Raw genomic sequence first — 25,184 nt, forward strand, 5'->3', positions numbered from 1 at the left:
CACAACTTTCGAGAAGTCCCAAGAAAACATCGGGGTTAAAAAAACGTGGCTTTCCATGTGTTGCACCTAGAAGCACGCTGATTACACTGTGACAGAGTGTACGTGCATTATGACCCTCTTTCATTCTGATCCTGAAAGAGAGGAATATATTCTGCACACTTGCTACTCTCTGCATTTACCTGAACTGTGAGGAAAAGCTTATGCAAATTCAAAGGTTGCATTGGGATGGGGAAATCCAGCCTCACATATTCTTGCTTGGAGGATAGCTGCCTCGACTTACACGTGAGAAGATTAGTTACGTTTTTATTCGCACTAGCTTTTACAACGTCCCTTGCCAAAATAGCCTTTTGATGCGTTACTCCTGGCGAACGCACCGAGAGATGCTTTCAAACTTTATTGGGGTTCACTTGCCGCCGCCTTTCAGCATCACAAACCAGACACATCAGATCGCCAGACGGCCATCCCTTTCGGTGGCCCTCTGGCTTTGCACACCTCACCGCACTTTCTCTTTCACGCCTCAAATTGAGCTAGCAAAAGGGGAGGCTGATTAGTCCCTATCCTTCCGTAGCTAGAAACGTGTAACAGGTGCAAAGACGGCAGTCGCCCAATTCCCATCGTTCTCCACCAGCTCTTTGTGTATTGATTTTCAGAGTCAACTAATCTCTCACGCTTTGCTTTTGTCGAGCAATTGGGCTGCATAGAAAAAACGTGCACTCCTTCGGGGGACATTCACGCCTTGGCGTGCCGAGAGCCGCCCGGCTCGATTTCGATGCTACCATTACACGTGGAAGCGCTTCCGCCCGGTTAGCGAGACCTTGCCAGGACCAGGAAGGTCACGTGATTTTCGGCTATTGGCGCCTAGGGAGTCGAGCGGGTTTGCTTGGTTTATTATTGCCGAGGTCACCCTACAGAAGTTATCCTTTAACTCCTCTACAGTTTTTGGATCTCTGGCATAGAGTAGAGAATCTTCCGAGGTGGGTGAGTGGTAGGAAGCTACTATTTATTATATCGTAGGCGCTTGTATTTTGTCTCCTCTCTTTATACTGCACCTGAACGCCGGCAGTGATGAATCTTAGCGGCTTCCTGCTCCTCCGGTTGTTTCCACGGTCAAGCCTTGCACAGACAGTTGGTCATGGAATCAAATGCATTCAGTATAGCGATTACCTTTTATTCTTTTGTGAAATATGCTCAGTTGAGAGTTAATTTCGAAACGAATGGGCTGTTGTTTTCCCCACCTCCTTGCATTCCTAAGCTTTATTTCGTCTATTCTTATGTATACACGATTTCTGGGCCACTTAAGGACAAAACCATATTTAAACAGTTATTAATTCTCCTTTTCCTCTTAAGATTTCTTACCCTTGTTTTACTATTACGATCCACAAGCCTCTCGACCTCCTATCACAGCGCAATTAAACTGAATAGAATTAAAGCAATCATTTCCGCCTTTGTTGCAAGACTTGAACCTTAAACGATTTGTGAACATCGGAACCGTTTTAACTCGGACTGCTTTGTTCTTCCTCCGCTTGTCGCGTCCTTTTTGCCTATTGTTTGGTGTTCCCAAGACAGGACAAAGTTGCGGGGGGGGGGCTTTGTAAAATAAATGTAAACACAAGCCTTTTAGAAAATTAGAACAGAAATAGGTTTGATGTCGCTATAAACAGAAATAGAGGAAATGTGAATACTTTATATAGAAGGAAGCAGTTAGTTTTAAAGTCTTAACTGACGAAATTAGGATGCCATTTTCAGGAAGGGGATACGAACGTAGAATCTCAGGCTAAACAGCACGCAGGGAGTGGGAGAAAATAAGAGGATTATTCCCGGGCAAGGCTACTCGGGATGTTTACATCGCAGTTGTACCTAAAGCAGAGAAAGAACAATGAGGCTTGCCAGCTATGAGTGGGCGTGGCCTCTGGCCTGTTAACTCCGCGGGTCCTCCTTCACTATAATCAATGAGACTACTTAGAAGTGCCAATAATCATGGTGAGGAAAGAGCCTGTCTTTGAAGCTTAAGGAAATCCCATTGAGGCTTCAGCAACCGAAAAGGTTGAGGTGCGTTTTTAAACGGTGGAGGGAAACCCAAAGAAGCCGAATTTATATATCGGATCCAAAGGCCGTTTGGGTTGACATACTGCTTCCTATTGTAGCTAAGTCTTTTGTGCTTCTGATAGTTCAGCTGGGAATTGCTACAAACCGGCCTCAGCAGTCGGTTTGTTGTACTGCAGTCCTTCAAACATATAGTCTCCGAGGCCTGTCAATGAGGTTGGGGCTACAGATCCCGAAGCACAAGGGAGCACCAGATTTCCAATATAACCGCACCCAACTCGAACGGGCACTTGGCAAAGTCATTGATGATAGCCAGAGAGAAAGCGAGAGACCTGAGTTTAATCGAGGTTATCCCAAAACAGAATAACTTTTGTTGATTAAAAGCATCATTGGGTCCTTCGGGAAATGGCTTGAGGCACGCATTTGCCAGTCGAACAGAAGGTTAGAAGAGGCAAGCCTCTCTTCCCTTGCAGTGAAAGCTGCCAGGGCTTGCTTTTCAGCAGAGCCACCGAGAGGCGGACTTGGGCCTTGCCGCCTTCCTTTCATAGTTCTGGGGATGCGGCTCCTCCTCCTGAATTGATTTCCGTAGAGCTGTACGGTAGTGGCTGCTGCTGACAAGAGTCCACTGGAAATCGAGAAGGTAAATAGAGCAGCCCCACCCTAAGGAGAGAAGGCGGAGACCAAGTATGTTTCTGGGAGAGGCTTGGATTAATGCTTGAGGGGTGGGTTACTGTTCGCTTTGCTATCTGCTAGGGAGGAAGCACAATTACTGTAACGCCAGAGAAGGCCTGTGTGTTACAATATATGATGGGCAGAATTTTTGAGCACTGAGATAAGCTCTTTTTAAAGGTTCCGGGTTTTTTTTCCTTAAAAGCAAAAGTTTGATACAGGTAGTCCTCGACTTATATAACCATTCGTTTAGTGACCATTCAGAGTTAGTGGCACTGAAAAAAGGGACTAAATGACCAGTTTTCATGCTTATGACCATTGCAGCATCCCCATGGCCACGAGATCAACATTTAGATGCTGGGCAACTGGCGATGTATGGGATGGTTGCAGTGTCCTGGAGTCATGTGAATAGCTTTTGCAACCTTTTTACAAGCAAAGTCAATGGGGAAGCCAGATTCACTTAACAACCATGTTACTCATTTAACAACTGCAGTGATTCACTTAGTGTGGCAAGAAAGGTGAAAAATGGAGCAAAATTCACTTAACAAATCTTGCTTAGCAACAAATTTTGGGCTCAGTTGTGGATGTAAGTTGAGGACTATCTATTACTTTGCCTCTTCCTACCTTGCCTCTTCCTTTCTACAGAGTTTTAGTTTTTGGCTGTTATTGTGTTTAAGCTGCAACATGGAAAAATCTTGATTAATTATTATGATTGTGTTTAGTAGAGGCAAGATAAACAACAAGGAAAACCTTTATTTTGCTCATTGTTCAAGTTTCTGTCTAGGACGAATAAGCAAGCAATGCCAGAAGTTTCTTACGTAATACTAGGGAAAGAAGGTGATCTTATTTACTGTATTGCATTGGGAAAATATCTAAGGCTATATAGTACAGGTAATCCTTGACTTACAACCATTCATTTAGTGACCGTTGAAAATTTCAATGCAGTGTCCCAGGTTATGTGTTCACCTTTTGGTATTTTCAGAAAAGCAAAGTCAATGGGGAAGCCAGATTCATTTAGTAAGCATTTTACTCACTTAACTGCAATGATCCACTTAATAACAGTGCCAAGAAAGGTAGTAAAAGGGGCCAAATTACTTAACTGGCTTGCTTAGCACAGAAATTTTGGGTTTAGTTGTAGTTGTAAGTGAAGACTATTTGTATAGTATGTCTTACCCTGAATCCAAAGAATCCATTCCATTCTTAAGAAGTCTTCCAATTTGATACAATACAATATTATATAAATCAGTCATTCTTGAAGGACTTTTTAATCAGCAGAAGTTAAAAGGAGTACTGAATAGAAATTACATTCTCCTCTGATATGAGATTTTAATCTTATTCCTTCAAGATTATTAGATAAGGTTGGTGTACTAAAGATGAGCTAATTTAGGAGGATAACATTGGCAGCTATGAAGTCCCAATAGCAATTCCAAAAGCAATCCTCCTGTGAATTCTGATAAAAAACAGGACATGATACTATGCCAAAAACTTTTCTCCATTCTGTATTAGATGTTGCCAGTTGCCAAGCACTCAAATTGTGATCACATGACCACAGGGTGGTATGGTGGTTGTAACTTCAAAGATGCGTCACAAGTTACTTTTTCAGAGATTGTTGTAATTTCTGTGCAAATAGAAATAATGTATTGGGGCAGTCAAATCGAACAGGGACTAAAGTATACTTGGAGCAATATATTTTGGTAATTAAAATAATAAAAATGTCTTATTTTAGATCTCCACTGTGTCTGTATAGGACAGACCAACATTGTTTTTCTGCACTAGGCAGCTTTTCTGAAATAGAATGATGGGAGTGGAGACACTTAGCAGTTGAGGGTTTATTCTGGCAATTTGTGGTGTTCTTTGCAGATAAAAGTAAATTCACTCAACCTGGAGTTCATTGTTGTTGCTTCTTGTTCAATCTGCCTGACAGAGGGGGATTCCACTCATTTTATTCCCTCGAGAACCATCTGAGATATGTTGAACCTAGAGATTGATTGGTTCCAAATTCTGTGGACTGTGCATCTGAGTGGTTTTAAGCGGAATCCCTTGTGTCCCAGTTCAACATTGTAGTACAATATACTGGCTCCTTATGTTCTCTTGGAACAGAAACTGATGATGTAACCATGACAACTGCTTCTGCAGTTCTGAATTCTCTTCAATTTTTGGATCTCAAGGATGCAGAGAATATATCTGAAGAAGTGAGGACCAACCTCTCTTGGCCTTTACTGGCTGATTAAAATGTTCAGAAAGAACTGGTTCCATGTTTATGGGGTAATTAATGGTTTGAAGGTATATGTCTTTCTGCTTAAAAGCGGCAGTGATATGTCTGTCATTAACAAACCGTTTCTTCAGTCTGAGTTGAGTAACTGTCAATCATTTTCAAAAAAGGAAAGAAAGAAAAAACTTTGTCCCATATGTATATGAAATTATTTTGTTCTTTAAAAAAAACAAGTTGGAAGTTTTAGTAAATGTAGTAAAAACTAAGACAAACTAAACTAGAAGAAAAAAGAAAAAAGTTCAAAATCTGCAGAAAAATGAAAAAGGCATCATACTAAGCATAAGCTGATATGCTAGCTTTTCATTCTCTTTTAAAATTACAAATAGAATAGAAAATAGAAAATAGAATAGAAAATAGAAAAATCCTTTCCTCTGGTCAAATAATCCAACTTCGTATTCTTTCTTTTTGCTCTGCATAGTCCTGACTTTTACATCATTTTTATGGTATTGCAGGATTTGATCTTTCACCACCTGGCTTTAAAGAAGCCAAGACTAAACTTTTCTACAACTTTAAAAGGAGTCTTCAAAGCTTTCACCAGTCTATTTTGTAACTTCCATAAAAAGCCATTATTCAGGATTGCTTGTCACAACTGTTCCATGTCCAGTTTCTTTTCTTGATTTGTCTCTATATAAAATTAAAACTTCTAAATTTTAAATGTAAAGAAGATAAAAAACTAACAGAAATTAATATAAAGAAGAAGAAAAAAGGCAGGAAAAGGAAAGGAAAGGAAAAAAGTGCAAGAAAGAAAAAAGTTGAAAAAAGAAAAAATGTGGTTTCCAAGATTCTTCACATAGTGTTCTTATGAAAGGTTCCACCGCTGCTGTCAGCAGTGATGTCATCTGGTGTTTAAATCTGTGGGAGAAGCAAAAAAAAGTATAAAAACAATAAACATGTCAAACACAGTCATATTAAAAAAAAACTATACACACCACTGCACAACATAAGAACTTCATTGTTCTTCATGAAAGACATTTTTTCTCCCCCAGCACTTAGAACATATCTGCATACATTTCTGACAACACAAAAACTATTTTGAAACAGTTTGTTTTCACAATCATAAGACATTTTACAATATTAAGGGATGCAAAGGCTCTGCAGAAAACAGCTTAAAAACATTATTTTATGAAGCTACTCGGAAAGTTATACTAGAAAGTCAAAAGTTATTAATGATTGATATAGTTTAGATTCTACAGCCAAATAACTCATGTTTGGAAAAAATGTTTAACACAAAATGTAAACTTTTTTTTTTTATTCAAAAAGTTTTACAAAAATTTTTTCCCCCTTTCCCCCCCTCCTCTCCCCTCCCTTCACAACCCCCCTCCCCCCCCCCGACTTCCCGGAACAGGCACAAGGTATAGTTAAAAATAAAACAAACTTATGCTAAAAAAATTTCATCCCAACTTAATTATACCCCTACAATCATCAATTCCTAACTTCCCCCAAAAACAATCAAGAATAATACATCATAATCATTCAAAAACAGTCTGATAACTCTTAGTCTGATATCTACGTTGAAAAAATGTAAACTTTAATAGAAAAACATTTAAAATCCATAAATTCATAAAGCCTTCCATCCTTTATAAGGTAGGTAAAATGAGGACCCAGATTGTTGGGGGGGCAATAAGTTGACTTTGTAAATATACAAATAGAATGAGACTATTGCCTTACACACTGTAAGCCGCCCTGAGTCTTTGGAGAAGGGCGGGATATAAATGTAAATAAATAAATAAAAAAAATAAAAATAACACTAGTCAGTATTTTTACAATGCTATATTTTAAAGTTGGTCATGTTACAAATAGTTCTACTTTCTCTTCTATTAGCTAAAGGAGCTTTATTATCTCTGCAAACAGATTTCTTTTCAGCAGACTCTAAGGGAGAGGCAACAACTGGCTGTTAATCGTGAAAATAATGTGACCCATAGCAGGAGTGCCCTATACCCAAATCATATCCATAGTCCCATTCATCATTGGCAAACTGAATGAAAATTAGCACTTCCTGAAGAGGAGGAAATGCTTTCAATCTCTGGTCATCATTAGGAGCATCTACAATGCCTCTCAAAATTCTACTGAGACATGCATTTACATTAATTTTAATTTTTTTAAAAAAGTTTTAGGTTTTAATTGTTTTTATGTTTATTGCTAATATTAATGCTAAACAAGATGCAACAATTATAATGCCACCTAGAATCACATATGTGAGAGAAGCAATTATATAAATTGAATTAATAACTATTGATAATTCTTAAAACAAGTGATTTTCTTCCACAATTGTTAAGAGTTTAAAATTTCAGTGCTGTACACCACATTTAATATAATATTTCATATAGGGCAATCCTTGGTATGTTTATTCAAACACTAGCTGGATACCCGTGCTTTGCTACGAAATGATATGATGGGGCTTGATAAATTGACACTTACAGTTTGACAATGAGTAGTTATGATAGGCCTCTCCTCTCCCCTTCTCTCCCTCAGCCTTGCCCCACAGAAGCCTCCGCTATCTTATCCCCTTCTCTCCCTCAGCCTTGCCCCAAAGAAACCTCCCCATCCTATCTCCTTTTCTCCCTCAAGCTTGCCGCGCAGAGGCCTCTCTTATACCCTTCTCTCCCTCAGGCTTGCTCCACAGAAGCCTCCGCTATCCTATCCCCTTCTCTCCCTCAGCCTTGCCCCAAAGAAACCTCCCCATCCTATCTCCTTTTCTCCCTCAAGCTTGCCGCGCAGAGGCCTCTCTTATACCCTTCTCTCCCTCAGGCTTGCTCCACAGAAGCCTCCCCTATCCTATCCCTTTCTCTCCCTCAGCCTTGCCCCACAAAAACCTCCCCTATCCTATTGCCTGGTTGCTGCTGTGAAAGTAAAACTTTTGCATTTGGAACAGATTTCTTTTCAGGTGGGGAGTGGGAGTAGAACTCCTTAGCATCAGAGGGCTGTTTGGAAAGTGAAAGAGTATTAGCTGTGTGAGCAAGAAGGAGACAGGAAGAAGCCTGCTCAAGTGTTCTGTATTAAAGCTGCTTCCTGCTGTGAGAAGTAAAACTGAAAGTGAAACTCCTCTCCTCTGCTTGTGTTTTGCATTTGGAACAGATTTCGTTTCAGGTGGTGAGGGGGAGTAGAACACTTAGTATCAGAGCGGACTACTAATAATATAGGAAATACTAATGGTCTGATGGTCATTTTGAAAAATCCTTTCTTAGTGAGCATCTAGAAGCCAAGAGAAACATATGTGGCAAATTTCAACATTTGTAGGTTTTACAGTTCTAGAGATTTCATGATTACTGTGTGAGTGGTTTTCGCTTTTATATATAGAGATCTGGCTAGGTTTATTTTCTGTCTCTAACAAATACTATATGCATATGTGTGTATCAATATCTTTCCATAGAAAACTATAATGCATTAAATAACCAGACTTTTAAGTGTTGTGTTTGTAGTTTTATATAAAATCAGTAACTTTTCCTCTTCTTCATTTTAGTCTTGCTGTATTCTAAACTTTTAGGAAGAGAATGACTCATTGGTTTCATCGAAATCCTTTAAAGGCTACAGCTCCTGTCTCATTCAATTACTATGGAGTAGCCACAACTCCAGCTGCAACAAAAATCTGCAAGTAAGTGACTGTAAGAACATATGCAAATGTAAGTTAATATGAGAAAACAGTGCACATCTGAGAAGTATTTTTTGATTTTTTTCCCCCTTTGATATAGTGATTTAAGGTTATCAAGAGCACGACTACTGGAACTTTTTACTGATTTAAGTTGTAATCCAGATATGATGAAAAATGCAACTGATTCCTATTTTTCACTCTTGGAAGGTAAAAAAAAAGTTCAATTATTTGGGAGGGTGAAGTTGCTCTGACTGTGCTGTTAAATTTTAGTGACCCAATTGCCAAAACCTGGCAATGGTGAAGTGAAACCTGCTATTGTGAAGTATGAAAACACAAAAACCAGAGTGTAAAACTAGAGTCTGAATCTTTAAAAATGCTTCACAGATTTTTCTTTAAAAATAAGAACAACTCCTCACCCACTGGCAAAGAGGAAGAAAATCGAAAATCCCCACCAAGCCCATGTCATTGACGTTGCATTGCATATTGCCACAGCTATCTTATTTCCAGACATTCCCCCATATTAATTATAGTCCTTGCTTTCCAAATGTTGCATTTCCTTTTGTAGAAATTTCACGACATCGTCATGTAGAAATAGGGCACTGATATACATCATCAGTGATCCAAAGGCTGCTTTTGTGATTGATCAAAGATGCTTAATGTGTGTTCAGTAACTGAGTGGAAAACCATCAGGTTATATTTATCACAGAGGTATTTATGTGAGCAGAGAGATTACCATATTTTTTGGAGTATAAGACACTTTTTTCCCTAAAAAAAGAGGGTGAAAATCTGGGTGTCTTATACTCCGAATGTAGCCCCAACCAGCTTCTCAAACAGAGGTTTCAGAGGTTGAAAAAAACATCAGAAATGGAGCTTCAGAAAAAAAGCCCCAAATGGAGCTTCAGAAAAGAAGCTCTCAAACAGAGCTTCAGAGGCTTTTTTTCTGAAGCTGTGTTTCAGAGGTTTTCAGAGGCAGAAAAAAGTTTTTTCTGAAACAGAGTTTCAGAGGCAGAAAAAAAAAGCAAAAAAAAGAGGCAGAAAAAAAAGCAAAAAAAAGCAAGGCACAGAGCTTACAACTAAGGAACCTGTTGCTAAAATTCGCCTCTGGGAACAGCTGATTGGGGGTATTCTGGGAGGCCAATCCACCTGCCAATCAGCTTTTTTCTTATTTTCCTCCCCAAAAACTAAGGTGCGTCTTATACTCTGATGCTCTGATGTGTCTTATACTCTGAAAAATACGGTATTCTTTTAATTTTCAAGTTAGACATTTTTCCTTGATTTCAGAAATGGATCTGGCCACCTAATTCTGGTATTATTTTAATTGACAATTATCTAGCTCCACTTCCAAGATACCTTGATGACTATAGAACACAAGGAAGATAAAAATGTCTCTAATTTGCAGAAAACTGTAGAAGAAGGAATATTGCCTAGTATTTCATTATTTGTCCAAAGTTTTATAGAAATCAAAAATGTTTTCATTAAGAGAGAAATCACAGGCCTTTCCCTGCTTCTTCTGTTTTTCTCCAAAGCAATGCAAGTAAAGGGAAACACCGTCACTCCTACGTACCCATGCATGGAATTACAGACTTGCCTTTTTTCTCAAGAGGCTTCTGTGGGAGTGGGCAAAATTCTCTGTATGCAGTGCTGCCAATCTTTTTCCTGAATGGATGCCAGGCATAATTGATGGCCAAGTGCAGCTTTACCCTTATGAATATATTGTGGAAGATAATGAGTGAAGCAGATCTTGGGTGATACGTTGCCTTATTGTTTGGGCTTGAGTATATAGATTATTTGAGAAATTACAATAGTCTACTATAGTTCAATAATCTAAGCACATGGTAGATAAAACAAATCTGTTAAATTGGAGGGATGAAATAGCTAACTCTGGTTAACATTGGTTTGTCTAAAAAAAGGCCATATAGGTGCAGTAATCCATATGTCACTCTCCCCCCAAACTCATTTTTAAGCCAGCTACAGAACATCGTGCTTTTTTTAGCATTTTCAGTCTTTCATTTACAGAGTTGATATTTATAACCTTATAAATGTGTTGTAGAAGATAGAGCTGAGCATGTTCATATGCCCTTACCTACTGTACTTTAAGCAGTGTTTCTTAACCACAGCAACTTTTAAGAAGTGTGGACTTTAAACTCTCAAAATTCACTAGTCAGCATGCTGGCAGTTGAATTCCGGGCATTGAAGTCCATATTGTTGCTGAGGTTTAAACAACAATGACAGAGAATTGCTCCTATTTTTTTCAAGGTCTCTTTCTTTGAGACCTTTGCCCATTTCCAGCCCATTGAATTTATACTGCTATTTTTTATGCCTTTCTTTCCCCTTTCTTCGTATTTTAATGAACATTATTTAAAACCATGAATGCCATCTGCCATAAGGTATTTCAGTGTCATATTCCTGTTCAGGGTACCATGCCATGCCTTCTTTTTCTTCTTCAGTCATTGCCAGTGCAGTGCAGTGCTCATTTCCCATTACTCTTGTCAGGGAATTCCCTTAAAAAAATTTTGCACTTTACAAATCGTGAAATACACTAAAATGTCTTTATTTATTGAATTAATTTATCTAGCCACCTGTCTTGCAAATGCAACTTTGGGTGGCTAACAGCCTATTAAAGTTCTCCATTAAAAATAGCAGAAGAATAAAGGCCTATAATGTTTGCCAAGGAAAGCCAATAAATACTTAACAATAATAATAGTTCATAGGCTTTCTAACCAACTGACCTCTATGGTGGAGCATATTGAAGTTTTCCAAAAGACAAATGGAATCTAGATAATGCAATCTTAGATATGTAAAGATTATCTTTTGGAAAATAAATTTGCAGCTAGTATGTATAGAGTATATGTTGTATGTTGTAATATATAAACTGAATCTCTTCCATGTCATGGGGTTTCATCATCTGTTCCCCCTGTCTTTCAGAAACCATTGGGAGGGCTTCTGGATTGATACAGGATAATGTATAACCCCTCACATGAGCAGAAGGGCTTTCCATTTGCATCAACTTCTTTTGACATGAGGGTGCATCATTTTCTTTCTCCCCTCCTTCTCCCCCTCCCCCTATACTTAGTATATTGTCTTACCAGGCTCATATCCTAGAATTTTTTTGTCTGGTGTTGCTCTGAGGATGGAATGTCAAGAAATTATTGAAATGACCTCCAAGTTTAGCATAAACTGATTTCCAATCAGCCAAGTGAAAAGGAACCCTGAGGCTAATTTTGAATACCAGGCATTTTAAATATTAAAAAGTTTTATATTAACAGTCACATTATCAGAAAAAATAAAGCAAAAAAATATGAAGACAAATGATTATTTAAAGTATATTTTGATTTGTAGGGGATGTGCTATTTAATACTAGCATTATTTTAACAGGCTTTATAGTTGCTCTGGATAACTCTTCACAGGATAGCAAACTGAGATACATTCAGAATTTTAAATGGACAGACACGTTGCAAGGACAAATACCAAGGTATACATATAGTATGATTTTCAAATTTTAAAGTAGTTCTTAATATGAAGTTAATGGGGTTGTCAAGATGATAATATGGATTTTTTTAAAAATGCTCTTACATTTTTTCATACCTTGAAAGAGCCATTTTATGACAGAACATATTTTATCAGTGAGATCAATTTGCAATTATCTCCATGTGATTTTTGTTACAACTTTATCTTTCTTTTTTCATTGTCTAATGGGCTATATTGTATACACAAATACAACCGATTAATAAAATTATTAGCCGTATTACTGCCGAGATGTCTTAAGTGACACTTAGAAGTGACTATATGTTTTATAATTTTATATGTGATTATTTCTTAACATTATATCTCCTCGGGATTAGTATAATTAAAAACAAGCCCTTGTGTGACAATATGTGCTTAGATAAATTAATTTTTGTCAAGATGCAGTTTATTTTTTCAGTATTATATTGGATCAAGCAGTTTCCACTTCTATAAAAAAAACTGTTGTTTGTAATTTAATAGTAGTGCTCAATTAAACACTTTAAAAGAATTGTGATAACTTGATTGATTGCTACTTCAGTATTTTCATTCTGAAGGGAAGAACTACATTTCTGATTAGACTAAAACAAAATATGAATTGTTTCAGTCAGATCAATTCCACTTTTTAAGCTATTCAACTTCTGTGTAAACATTTCAATACTTCGGAGGTTTGTTCCCATGTTTTGGGGTAGGAATGAATGAAAAAGAATTAAGCAATTGAACTCAATGTAACATTCCTAAAAATATATTTTATAGCATTGTGCCTTATGTCTAAAAGATAAGTGGAAGTATTGCAATGTTTTGTACTTCAGAAGTGTTATAAACTCTGCAAAAGACAGATTTTTTCCCCTTTCTTCCCTTAGTGCCCAGCAAGATGCTGTGTTTGAATTAGTTTCTATGGGATTTAATGTAGCCTTGTGGTACACTAAATATGCATCAAGATTAGCTGGGAAAGAAGAGTAAGTATTTTCACTTTAATTAGAGTAATGTCAGAAGGTTAAAAACGTACCTTAAGCCCATTTCAAATTGGAGGATTTGGTTTTGCTAAACTGTTCACAGGATTGCAGCCTAAATTGCTACTGAGAGTAAAACCATTTCAATCTATAGTCTTCAACTTTCTTATTGTGAAACTGCATGGGCCCAGCCTTATGGTTAGAAATGTAAATCAAGTTGAATTGCAATATCAGACTGTAAAAGAGAGAAATAATTTTTGTCTAGTTATTTGGGAATATTCTCCTTACGTAATGTCCTACATGAATGGCATCTTCTTTTCAATATATATCCAGAAATATGGTTTTCTTGTCCTGGGAATCAACAGTTGATTTATTTAGAAAACTGATTCATGTATTTTAGTAGTTCAGTGTAAAAAAATCATCCAAAATATGAAATCCAAAGAAAAAACTAATATAGTAACAGTAGCACCTGATATGACAATGCGCGAACATGATATGGTTTCACAGTCAGTGTGTATGATGAGTGCATGCTTCTCTCTTAGTTGACTTTTTTTTTTGCAAGATACCTGTCAGAAGCCTTGATTTGACTGGATTCTGATTAGCTGTAGGATCTTTATAGCCCAGACTATAGGTAGACCTCAGCTTTTGACTACAATTAAGCCCAACAATTCTGTTGCTTAACGAAACAATTAAGTGAGTTTTGCTCCATTTTACAACCTTTCCTGCCACAACTGTTAAGCGAATCGCTGCAGTTGTTAAGTTAGTAATGTGGTTGTTAAGTGAATCTCTGTTCCCCATTGACTCTGCATGTCCAAAGGTGGCAAAGTGTGATCACTTGACTCTGGGACACTGCAACGGTCATAAATATGAACCAGTTGCCAAGCATCTGAATTTTGATCACAGTTGGGATGCTGCAGCGGTCACAAGTGTGAAAAATGGTCATAAGTCACTTTTTTTCAGTGCCGTTGTAACTTTGAACAGTCACTAAACAAATTGTTGTAAGTTGAGAACTACCTGTAGTTGCAGTAAAGTTTGCTGGTATCACTGTTGTAGCTTTTAGATGCCAAATAAAACATTTGAATTAGTAATGAACAGCTTATGCAGTAATTTAATTAATGTGATTAAACAATGAATGCCTTATCCAGTAAAACATTAGCCTGTGTGACATTTGCTGAAAATTATTCCAGTTAAAGTACAAGAGTAGTGTGATAATCAGATTTTTATTCAGCAGTGTGCATCATAGTTCTGCATCCTAGAGTAGACAATAATGGATTAGATGGACCAAAGAGGCTGACATTTGTTCTCTGTATTACTCAATTTTTTCTGATTTGTTAGAAATATATTATTTGCTGAGCAAATATGAAATAAGGAAACAACACTTTTTGAAATAGTAAAAGAACTTGGCTAGCAATAATATTAAGAAATTTGATGGATGATGTTTAAAACTCCTGAAGTATTTCAATACTAATGAATTGCTAACATTCAGCATAACAGAAGATGAAGCAAAAGATGTCCATCGCAGTATGAAAATAGCAGCTGGGATTTTCAAACATTTAAAGGTAAAACACTTCCCCCCTCCCAGAAAAATTGCATTTTCTTTGACTTGAATGCAAGGTTAAAATAGCAATTTTTAAAGCTGGCATAAAAGCCTGAAAAAAGAAATGTAGCATTAATCAATAATGGATAGAAATATGCAGTGCATTACATTCTGTAATGATTCTGAAACACTTCTTCCAAAACATTTCTGAAGCATGCACAGGTCATTTCTCTTCTTAGTAGCAGCTCATTAGGATTCATGTGTTGTTTAAAAAGGCTTATTTAATTCATAGGGTTAAAAATAGTTTCAGATGTTCAGGTAGAACATACAGACTATCTTCTTAGACTTGTTCCACTTTGAAATTTACATGAGTTATGAACATGTTTCCCATTTTATTCCTCACTTAGATAGAAAGTTTAAAAAAATTGTTCCTTAAACAAAGTGTTCCAATGAAGGAGATTTTAAAATACTAGATGTGATTCTTAAATCATTGATAGATATCTGGTAGAATGGTTGCAGTTTTCATATGGGTATGCTTTGTAGTTATTAAGTTCTTATAAATGTTTAGATGCTTCATTGGTTAATTAAATACAGCCACTGTTTTAAATACTAAAGTGCTTTTTTTTCCCATTTAGGAAAGCCATATCCCTAAATTGATCACTCCTGTAGAAAAGGGAAGGGATTTAGAAGCTCGACTAATAGATTCCTATATTATCCAATGTCAAGCTGAAGCACAAGAAGGTATTTATGCAATATTACTAACTTTGCATCTGAGAAATGTTGGGGGCTTCCACTCTGAGGATTTTAAAACAATTTGTTCTGTTGGAGAACTGAATGGTAGGACATAGTCTGACATAGTGCATTACATTGCCCCTTAATTCCTTTCAGATGCAGCATCCATGGAATTATTAATGAAAAGTACAATGTAATAAATTGTTTAATAACAGGCACATCATGAATTTCAGAGGGGAAAAAAAATCCCAAAATGCAGCACCCACATATCATCACAACATACTACTTGTCCAGCACAGGTGGCAAAAATATCTCTGATGATCTTAAAAATCTAACAGGGTCTGCAGCGGTGAAGAGGTGTGTTAGAAATTATACTCCGATTTTTAGAATGCCAGCAGAACTTTGGCTTAGTATGTAATTGACAACCATGTATTTGCTTTGACAGAGATTAACCTGTCCATAGATGTTTAACTGAGCATCTCACATTATATATACCAATTTCCCAAACAAGTGCAAGCAGAGTCCCACATAGAAAACAGAAAAAGTTACTTTAGGATGGATGTGATAGTGTCATAGAAAATGGCAATTTTCTATCATACTACTTATGATATAGGTGTAATCCAATTTTTTAATTAGTCAGTATTCACCAAAGTATTAAAAAGAAATCTGGAATCCATAGCACTGGATAAGGGCAAGAGCTTCAGTGGCTTCTTCCATTTCTCTACTCCATAAGTCAGTGGTGTCACATAGCATCCTTGATTCTAGTATTATTATTAGTAGTAGTATTTGGACATCAGGGGTGAAATGCTCCCGGATCGGACGGGATCGCGCGATCCGATAGCGATGGCGGCTGCTGGTTCAGAGGGCCCCGCCCCCCTGCCTCTGCTGAGCTACACCATCAGCAGACGGTTTGTTTTTTTTTTTACTTTTAAAAGAAGGTTTTGCTTCAGCCGAAATCTGCCTTTAAAAGTAAAAAAAAGCCTTTGAGGATCCCATCCCTCAGCTGTGATCGGCAGCCTTTAAACTTAAAAAAAATTAAAAAATTAAAGGCTACTCTGGGGATCTCACCTGAGTTCCTCATCAGCAGAACCTTAAAAAACATGTTTTCTGTAGAAAACATGTAGAAAAACTCCTTTTAAAAGAGTCTAAAACACTTACCTGATTACTGATCGACCTCATGGCCTTTCTCACAGCCGGAAAGCCCCAGTTTCGCTTTTAGCACCAGACAGAACTAATCTAAACTTAGCTAATCTATTTCACCACTGAGTGATTAATGCTATCTGGCTGAGGAACTCTGGGAATTGAAGTCCACAATAAAATAAAATAAAATAATAAAATAAAATATTTGTGCAGCTTTCTGAGATTTGGTGTGTTTCTGTAGTGTTTCACTCTAACTACACAAACACACAAAATCTCAGAAAGCTGTATGTGGTATTGTGTGTGTGTGTGTGTGTCAGTTGTGTGTGTATGTAAAGTGTGAAAGTTGGTTTTTGAGCTTTTTGTGGCTGTGTGGCTGTGTGAAGTGCAGCTGCTTTTACATTGTGTGTGAGTGTGTTGTGTTGTGTGTGTGTAAAGTGTGAAAGCTGGTTTTTGAGCTTTTTGTGGCTGTGAGAAGTGTGAAGTGTAGCTGCTTTTACATTGTGTGTGAGTCAGTTGTGTTGTGTGTGTGTAAAGTGTGAAAGTTGGTTTTTGGTACCTCTTATTGTTTTTTTATACTTTGTTTATTATTTTTATTATTTATTGTTATTGGCCACGCCCACCCAGTCATCTGACCACCAAGCCACGCCCACCAATTAAGCCACGCCCACAGAACCGGTAGGGAAAATTTTTAAATTTCACCTCTGCTGGACATTCCCTGTGAGCATTTAAGAACATCTGTCGTCTCAATGAAACCATCACCTGTACAATAAATACGCTTTAACACCAAGCTTCACCAGATGGGAATCTATACCATGAGATTACTGTAACCATCCCCCTCTTGCAAATATCCAGGCCACCTCCCCTATCAATGTCCCAGAGCAAATTGAAATCCTGCTTTGCATGCTGACATTGTGGCAATCTGAATCAGACCCAGGTCTGCCATCAAAAATCATAAATTCCCATGAATTAGAACATTTCCATTCCCGTCCTCCTGACTGTCTACTGTAGGGACTTTTATCCACACATATATACAATGAACATGGAAATGGAATTGATTACAATTTCACACACAAAACAATGTGCTTAATGCCAAAATCTCATTCTCCAAATATTAGAATATAAATTTAAGGACAGAGACTCACTTTTCACATAGGCTAATGTCTCAATTCAGTTCTCAAAACATTAGAAGTAAGAAAAAAGAGAAAGAAATATACTGCTTTCTAAGTAGGTTTTATGCGTTTAACAAATTGTCCATGTTTATACAATTAGAGAAATAAATGGGATGCAAGGTGATGTTTACAGTAGCTTCTTATTTTTGTCTTAGTGACAATTGCCCGGGCTATTGAGCTGAAACATAATCCTGGTCTAATAGCAGCCCTGGCTTATGAAACAGCCAATTTCTACCAAAAAGCAGGTATGTTATTATTACTTACTTAAAAGTTGGTGAATATTTGATACCAACTTTAAGGCATAGCATCTTATCTGTGGACAGACCACCAAGGAAGTACTATGGATAAAAAGTGAAATCTGTGACCAAATAAACTTGCTCGATCATTATTTACTTTCATTTTTATGATGACTGAAGGCAAGAAGTCAGCATATATCTTTCACTCTTATGGCTTGGAATATATCTCTGATTCATGGACAAATGTATCCTTACAGACAATGTTTTGGTTTTAAGCAGGACTCTAAAATACAAGATGGATCGACAATATCAGCAAGTATTGTGGGCCCAATTGGCAAAAGAAAGCCCAAGACTGTATTGGTGGGAAACATGCAGAAGAGGCCTTCATCCTGGAGTGAATAGAGAATGGCTAAAATGATGATGATGATGATTGCAAATAGATAAATTAATGAATAGGTTACTATTTTAAAAACTATGTTACCTTTTCCCAGATCAAACGTTATCTAGTTTGGATCCGGCATATACAATGAAATGGAGAAAATACCTTCAGTTGAAGTCATGCTTCTATATGGCTTATGTGAGTATTTCGGGTTTTAAAAACAATTTAAAAACAATTTTCGAAGGACTATGAAATTGTTACATAAAATAGCATTCTATGTTATTCAAGGAATATTTTTGTAAGACTTTTAGAGTTCATATATTTATAAATCAAAGGCAATTCAACTCATAATGATTCCTAAACAATAAAATCCAAAATAATAAAACATAGTGACACCAGGGGATCAATATACTTAGCATTTTTAATACAGATGTGTTATGAAGGCACTCAGTCTCCTAAACCAGAGCTTGGGGGAAAGGTGAGGCCTTCAGAACTCCTTTAAAAAACAGCAGGATCCAAACTGCTCTTATCTTCAGGAAGCTGCTATTCCAAAAGCCAGGTCTTGGGACAGAGAAAACATGCATCCTGGGACCTATCAAATGATTTGTTTTAAAGGTGGAGCCTGGAGTTTTCACCTCTGTTTGATTTTATTGGACCAACAGCAGAAGACAATTGGTATTTAATTTACACATACAAGCTTTTCCTGGTTCAATGGGACTAAGAATGAAAGGGTACATAGTAGATCTTTGATTTAATGGACTTCAAGATAGTGGACTTTAGATTTAATTGACCAAATCTGCCTAGCTGAGTTTTATCTGAATTTCAAGCAAGCATACTTTTCTCCAAAAAGTGAACCAAACCAGCTGTTTGGCAATTTGATGTTTGCTGCTTTCTTTCAAAGAGTATTCCCTGTTATCTGTAAAATATATTTTCTCATGTATATTCTGTTTGCAAAATCCCATTTACAGATTAATGGTAAATTCAACAGTAAATGGTAAATTTAAACCATTTGAAGAAATGGACATTTCTTTGCCTCATGAGTCTGTTCAGCAAGGGAACATTGTCTCAAATAAAGAAATACAATATGGCAGAATATAAATACCCATTTTCATGCATTTTTTTCCTTTTGCTGTGTGCTGGGAGAGCTGAGAACATAAAGCAAGTACTTTTCTTTTTTAATGGATTGTACTTAACTGCCATATATCAAAGTATTCTGCTACTGTAAATGTGTTTGTGAACATGTGCAGCTAGAACAGGCTGCCTTTATTTTGCAGAGTACCATAGCAGTAAGAGCTATAGAAACAGCTAATTGCTCTCTCTTAGCTCTGTGCCTTCCAAATCTTGAAGTTCATTCTTCTGCTGTCACTGCTGAAGTAAGTAAGGAATTAAGGTAATTCCAGAGCATGTCAATCATATTAAAGAAAGTCTTGATTTCCCCAGGCTTTTTGCTACCATGGCCAGACCCTCTTGGCCAGTGATAAATGCGGAGAATCTATTAGGTCTCTACAAGAAGCAGAAAAATGTAAGTGCTTTTTCATAGTTTATAGAATAAATGTTTTCCCCTCAGCATTTCTAAAAATTAAAACCAGTAAATACTCAGGAAATCATACATTTGAATAATCAAAGCATAACTTTTAATTATTGAGAGGTGTAAGGATTACTGTGATAGATTTTCTTGTTGCAGTCTAATCTGCAAGGAGATGATCATGTCCTGTTGTTTTTTTAAAAAAGTATTATAATATATGTTCATAAAAATTGTGGTTTTGTTTTTATAATTGGATTTGGAATGAAAAACGTAACAATAAACATAAAGCAATGCTCTTTTTTCCAAAGCTTGTTCTTTTTCCATGTTATTGTAGCTGCCACCCAACATCCCTGAGTAGCTAATATCCTTGTATCTGTCTTTAACATTTTATTGACTGAATACAATAGACTATAAAGTAAAGTACTGCACTTTATTAAAAATTGTACAAAAAGTAGTAAGAACACAGACTGACTCTTTGTTTTCTTGTAAAGTTTATGGCAAGGCGGAAAAACTATGCAAAGAATATGGTGAAACCAAAGGGCCAGGGACTACAGCGAAGCCATCTGGACATCTTTTCTTTGTGAAATTAGGAACTGTAGTGAAAAATGCCTTAGAAAAATCTCAGCGAGAAAATGGATTCATGTAAGTACCGTATATTTGTAATACCTTTTTCAAACAAATACAGCTTAGCAACTGGTCTTTTTAACATATATTTAATAAATCGATAGACCACCCAACTTCACCATGTCTCTGGACGGTATACGATATAAAAACAAACATCCAGGAAAAACCTGACAAACTCTAGAAGACCAATTACTTTGGGAAATGACAGTCACTGTAGTCCAAATTTTGGGGAAAGAGCCAGGTTTTAAGGCCTCATTTAAATAAGGTCAAAGTGGAGTCATTCTAGAGCAGAGGTGTCAAATTTGCGGCATCACATTGTCACATGACATACCACAACTTTTCCCCCTTCGCTAAACCAGGGGTGGGTGTGGCCAGTGTGTGACACATACGGTTTACCAGTTTGACACCCCTGTTCTAGAGGATAGATACGGGGAGAGAGATGGCTTACTTCCTCGGTCCCATCAATGACACTGTTAACAAGTGAGACTGGAGAATGCCAATTCTGTCTGATTGAATGGTATGGGCAGACTCTATAGAAAATGAATAGTCTCTCATATAATCAAGTTCTGTGCCATGAAGGGCTTTATAGGTAATAACTACCACTTGGATTGTACGCAGAAGCCCACAGGTAACTCCTGCAGCTCATGAAAGAACTATATTATGTGACCATACAATGAGATGCCCTTGTCATTTAATTCTGGATTGCCTGGAGCTTCCAAGTGGTCCTCAAGGCAACCTCCTTGCAATGTGGAAGGGCAACTTCATGGCTTTTCTCAAACCAGCTGGTTTTTGAGATAGATTTACCACATTGTCTGCATAAAGCAGTACAGATATATACCTTCTTATCCCCTAAAAGTGAGTCCAATAATGGGGTACTTAAATAAGGAACATATTTAAGTATCCCATTATTGGACTGCCTCAGCAAATTATTCTAGAGGGGCTGTGGGAGAAAACCTGAGGCTTAATCGTGGAAGCCAATTTGGCAGCCCTGAGCTGGTCACCCTCTCTCAGCCTTAGGAAGGAGGCAAATGGCAGACCATTTCTGAAAATACCACCAGGAAAACTGCATGGACTCATGTGGGGAGTCACCAGGAGTCAACCCTAACTCAAAGGCAATGTTCCCTCCCCCATCTACAAATATACCTTAAGGGAATGCTATTCTAAGATTTTCCACTAAAACTTATTAGAATTAAGGAAATAGCCAGAGTGGTATTGCCGATTACAAATTGATCAATAAGAGATTTGCTTAACATCTATTGCCTTATAATGATGCAGACCAGGGGTGAAATGCTCTCGGTTTGGACCGGATCGCATGATCCGGTAGCGATGGGAACGGGTAGTTCGGAAAACCGGTAGTAAAAATCCCTGCCCCCCACCCACCGCCCATGCTTTGCTGTTCCTCTTCTCTGTCCCTGAAGCTCTTGGTGGTGATATAGCTGTAAACGGCCTTAAATGGCGCTTCAAAGGGCCGCACTACAGCTGATCAGCGCTGTAGGTGGCTAGTAGACCAGTGACTTTATTTTTAAAGAAGGTAGATGAGTGCGCTCCCAAAAAAAGGCAATTAATAGACTGGTGCCTCTATTTTTAAAGAAGGTAGACTGGTGCACTCCCAAGTTTTGTATACTTTGTTTATTATTTTTATTATTTATTATTATTGGCCATGCCCATTCAGTCACCTGACCATCAAGCCACGCCCACTGGGTCACCTGACCACCAAGTCATGCCCACCAATTAAGCCATGCCCACAGAACCGGTAGGGAAAATTTTTAGATTTCACCCCTGGTGCAGACATACAGTATTTGCAGATGCCACTGGAAAGTGGAACTTTCCTGGCCCAGACACACAATTTTGTTGAGATTTGCCACTGGCTTCAGGATACTGTCTCAACAAATTGGCCTTGGAAACCTTGTGGAACTTAGTTTTTCTCAAACCTAGCACTAGCTTCACTGACATCTGCAACAAACCACAGTTACAAAGTGCTGACAACAGGCAACATAATGTTAGAATACAAATATAATGATATGATAGCTGATACAGGTACAGTTGCATTACTATGCAGGTATGTTATTTCTCCTCCTTACCTGCCAATTCTTCCCATTTTTTCTCTCTGTCTTTTTTTTAAGCAAACAACATATGGCTTCTTCACTGAAGAGTGTGTGTGTGTGTGTGAGAGAGGGGGGGGATGTAACGTTCAGGTCTAAAAAATGAGGCAGTTCTATCTTGAGCAGAATAATTCTTTAATTCTACAATTAACATTATTTAAACCATAATATATAATGGAAGGGAAATTAGATTTTTTTTCTCTAATATTGACTGGCCACAATGAAGTAATCTGGGGAATCAATTTTCCATTCAGCCAGTTGGAGTGCTAAAACTCTTCTTTGTCTTGGATTCTGTTTTGACTTGTTTGTACATGTGGTTATAAAAATAATCTTCAGTGTGTTTAGCACCTGTCATATTTGTGAAAGTGGAGTGCAGATTGTGAATTGCATGCAGTTAAATTATGCAAGCTATGTGTAGCATTAATTTGCTCCTAAACTATACGGAATTATGTGGAATAGGACTGCTAACGTTCAAATTGGTTTTCTTTTAGTTACTTCCAGAAGATTCCTCCAGAGGCTCCCCAGCTGGAGCTGAAAGCAAACTATGGTCTAGTTGAGCCAATTGCTTTTGAGTTTCCGGCTGTGCATGCTCAGTGGTCCCCAGAATCCCTTGCTGCATTTGATCTCACCAAAAGGCCAAAGGAGGACAGTGTAAGAACACAAACAGGTTGCTTTTTTTCACCAGTGTTATCTGTAATGTTCAGTTTTTATATTGGTTCTTTCTTACTCAGGATAAGAGAAATACTGGGGATAGAGGGGTAGGTGACAAAGTCCTGTAAAGGATGGCGGGGGGGGGGGGTGTTTACCCTTTCTCAAAGACTATGTATTGAAAAGCTTAGGCTTTATTGCCATTTTTAAAAAAAAGTATTTTACTTTATTGTACCCCCAATGCAACATCATCTTTTCTACTTTTCTTTTATTAATAGGCTAAACCAAAGGCAGAGGAAGAAGTGAAACCTGTGAAAGAACCAGATATAAAGCCTCAAAAAGACACAGGGTGCCAGATCTCATAAGATCCTCAATTGCAAAGAACTACCCCTTGTAAACTGCGTTCTGTAAACTTTATGGTCATTATTGCCTGTCCTGTTTGCTAGTTCTTCTGGCTGCCTTTACTGTAACAAAATAGATTCTTTTTCAACTTGGTGTGTGTGTGTGTGTGCACGCGCACACAAACACACATACGTACACTTGAATATACACACATCTTTTTATTGGCTGGGTTGAATGGCTTTCTTTCAGAAGAAGAAATTGAAGAAGAAATTAAAGCTAGATTGAAAGAAGATTGGGACCATAGTGGAAATTAGCATTTAGATGAGCAGGCATTAGATTCTGGAACAAATAATAGTGAATGCAAGGGATGAGATTGAGGCTCTGCTCAGGGTTTGTAAGGTCTGCACAACAGTGAAGCAAACAAGACAATAATGTATTATTTGTTTTAAAGACAAATTATTCAAGCCTCGAATTATTCAGAGTAATATAACAAACGAGGAAAATACAGTTAAGCATAGGAATGTTCTAGACAGTATAAATTAAGTTTCTGCAGGAATATAGATTGCTGCCATCTTTGCACTTCAAATTTTACAAATGAAATAATAGTAAAGGTGATTTCAAATGATGGTTAATTCTACGAAGTCGCTCTTTGTGGAGTCACTTTTAAGTACTGCTATGTCAAATCAATAAGGATGTTTCCCTAAATAAAGGAGGTTTTCCATAATAAATATCATTTATTAAACATTTAGAATTATGACACAAAGAAATGTGGAAAAAAAACCTGAATAAAAAATATTAAAGCATGCTAAAGATGGAGAAACTGCTGCACAAAAATGAGTTTTATTGATGTAATTGGAAAGCTAAATAACAGAAGATTCAAAAAGGTGATACCAAGAACAAGTCTTATTTGTCAGTAAAAGCTGAAATGTAAAAACATGCTTTTTATCTCTGCTTACTGGTTTCCACCTCTATTTAAATGTGAGAGGTTTGTACTGTAAAACTTCAGTAACATTATTTCATGGTATACAAAACTACAAACAGGGTTGTTTTGAATATTTTCTTTGTGCAGTTACAGTACTATATATCTTCCTTATATACATATGTAATTAGAAAGTTGCAGTATGCAATTTGTTGCCAACAGTTGTATATTTGCTGCCAGCGGAAAATGTTTTTTGATACTAAAAAAAATAAATAACAGATAAATTATAGATAACTAATGTTTAAAGAATTTTCACATGAAAATTTGATAAAATTTCATTTCAAAGTAGAGAATAGCAGTTGATATGTGCTTGGTATAATTAACATCAAATCCGTTAATTTATATATAGTATTCGTTTATGGTAACTTCTGTAAACTTCTCTGACTTGTTTTTGAAGACAGTTAATGGGAATATTTAATGTGGCTTAGGATATCACCTAGCACCTATGGGAATCCTTATTAAGACCAAAATGTTTAGGCATTTATTTTGTCGTGTTTATGTTTATTCATTAAATTGATGTGCATGCCCTCTAGCAATCCTATATGTTGATTGTCAGCAAAAATTAAGCCAATATTTTCCTGCCTGCTTGAAGTAAACAAGATAAATCAGTCACAAGAAAATATTTGAATTATGTACATAAATTTGTTCTGTACATATTTTACTAGGTATTTAAAGATCTTGAAGATATCCAAGCACTTCTCAATAGTGATCAAATATACCTGAGTTACACAATGTATAGTGAGG

At 37.1% G+C, this 25,184-nt stretch overlaps 1 protein-coding gene across 5 annotated transcripts; it reads left to right on the forward strand.

Annotated features, from left to right (window-relative positions):
* The first annotated feature begins 831 nt into the window (after nucleotides 1-831).
* Nucleotides 832-24,827, forward strand: BROX (BRO1 domain and CAAX motif containing). 5 transcript variants are annotated; one of them, XM_058165470.1, is made up of 13 exons: nucleotides 832-978; nucleotides 8,445-8,576; nucleotides 8,674-8,780; nucleotides 11,949-12,045; nucleotides 12,938-13,033; nucleotides 14,514-14,586; nucleotides 15,200-15,305; nucleotides 17,761-17,850; nucleotides 18,333-18,418; nucleotides 19,661-19,742; nucleotides 20,237-20,387; nucleotides 22,963-23,122; nucleotides 23,398-24,827. In XM_058165470.1, exons 2-13 carry the CDS (start codon nucleotides 8,476-8,478, stop codon nucleotides 23,482-23,484), a joined length of 1,236 nt encoding a protein of 411 aa, XP_058021453.1. In that variant the 5' UTR covers nucleotides 832-978; nucleotides 8,445-8,475; the 3' UTR covers nucleotides 23,485-24,827. The 5 variants fall into 5 exon arrangements, with proteins under 5 accessions (XP_058021453.1, XP_058021452.1, XP_058021456.1 ...); XM_058165469.1 differs by having other exon boundaries at nucleotides 832-974; XM_058165473.1 differs by having other exon boundaries at nucleotides 868-974; nucleotides 8,469-8,576.
* Nucleotides 24,828-25,184: the final 357 nt, after the last annotated feature.

This window comes from Ahaetulla prasina, chromosome 1, assembly GCF_028640845.1.
Source record: "Ahaetulla prasina isolate Xishuangbanna chromosome 1, ASM2864084v1, whole genome shotgun sequence".
Classification (NCBI taxonomy): Eukaryota; Metazoa; Chordata; class Lepidosauria; order Squamata; family Colubridae; genus Ahaetulla; species Ahaetulla prasina.

Excerpts from the sequence above, each read along its gene's own strand:
- BROX (XM_058165470.1), top strand. The coding sequence starts at position 8,476 with ATGACTCATTGGTTTCATCGAAATCCTTTAAAGGCTACAGCTCCTGTC. Across the intron at positions 15,306-17,760 it reads TCAAGCTGAAGCACAAGAAG|TGACAATTGCCCGGGCTATT; the intron begins GTATTTATGCAA and ends TTTTTGTCTTAG. Across the intron at positions 20,388-22,962 it reads CAGCGAGAAAATGGATTCAT|TTACTTCCAGAAGATTCCTC; the intron begins GTAAGTACCGTA and ends GTTTTCTTTTAG.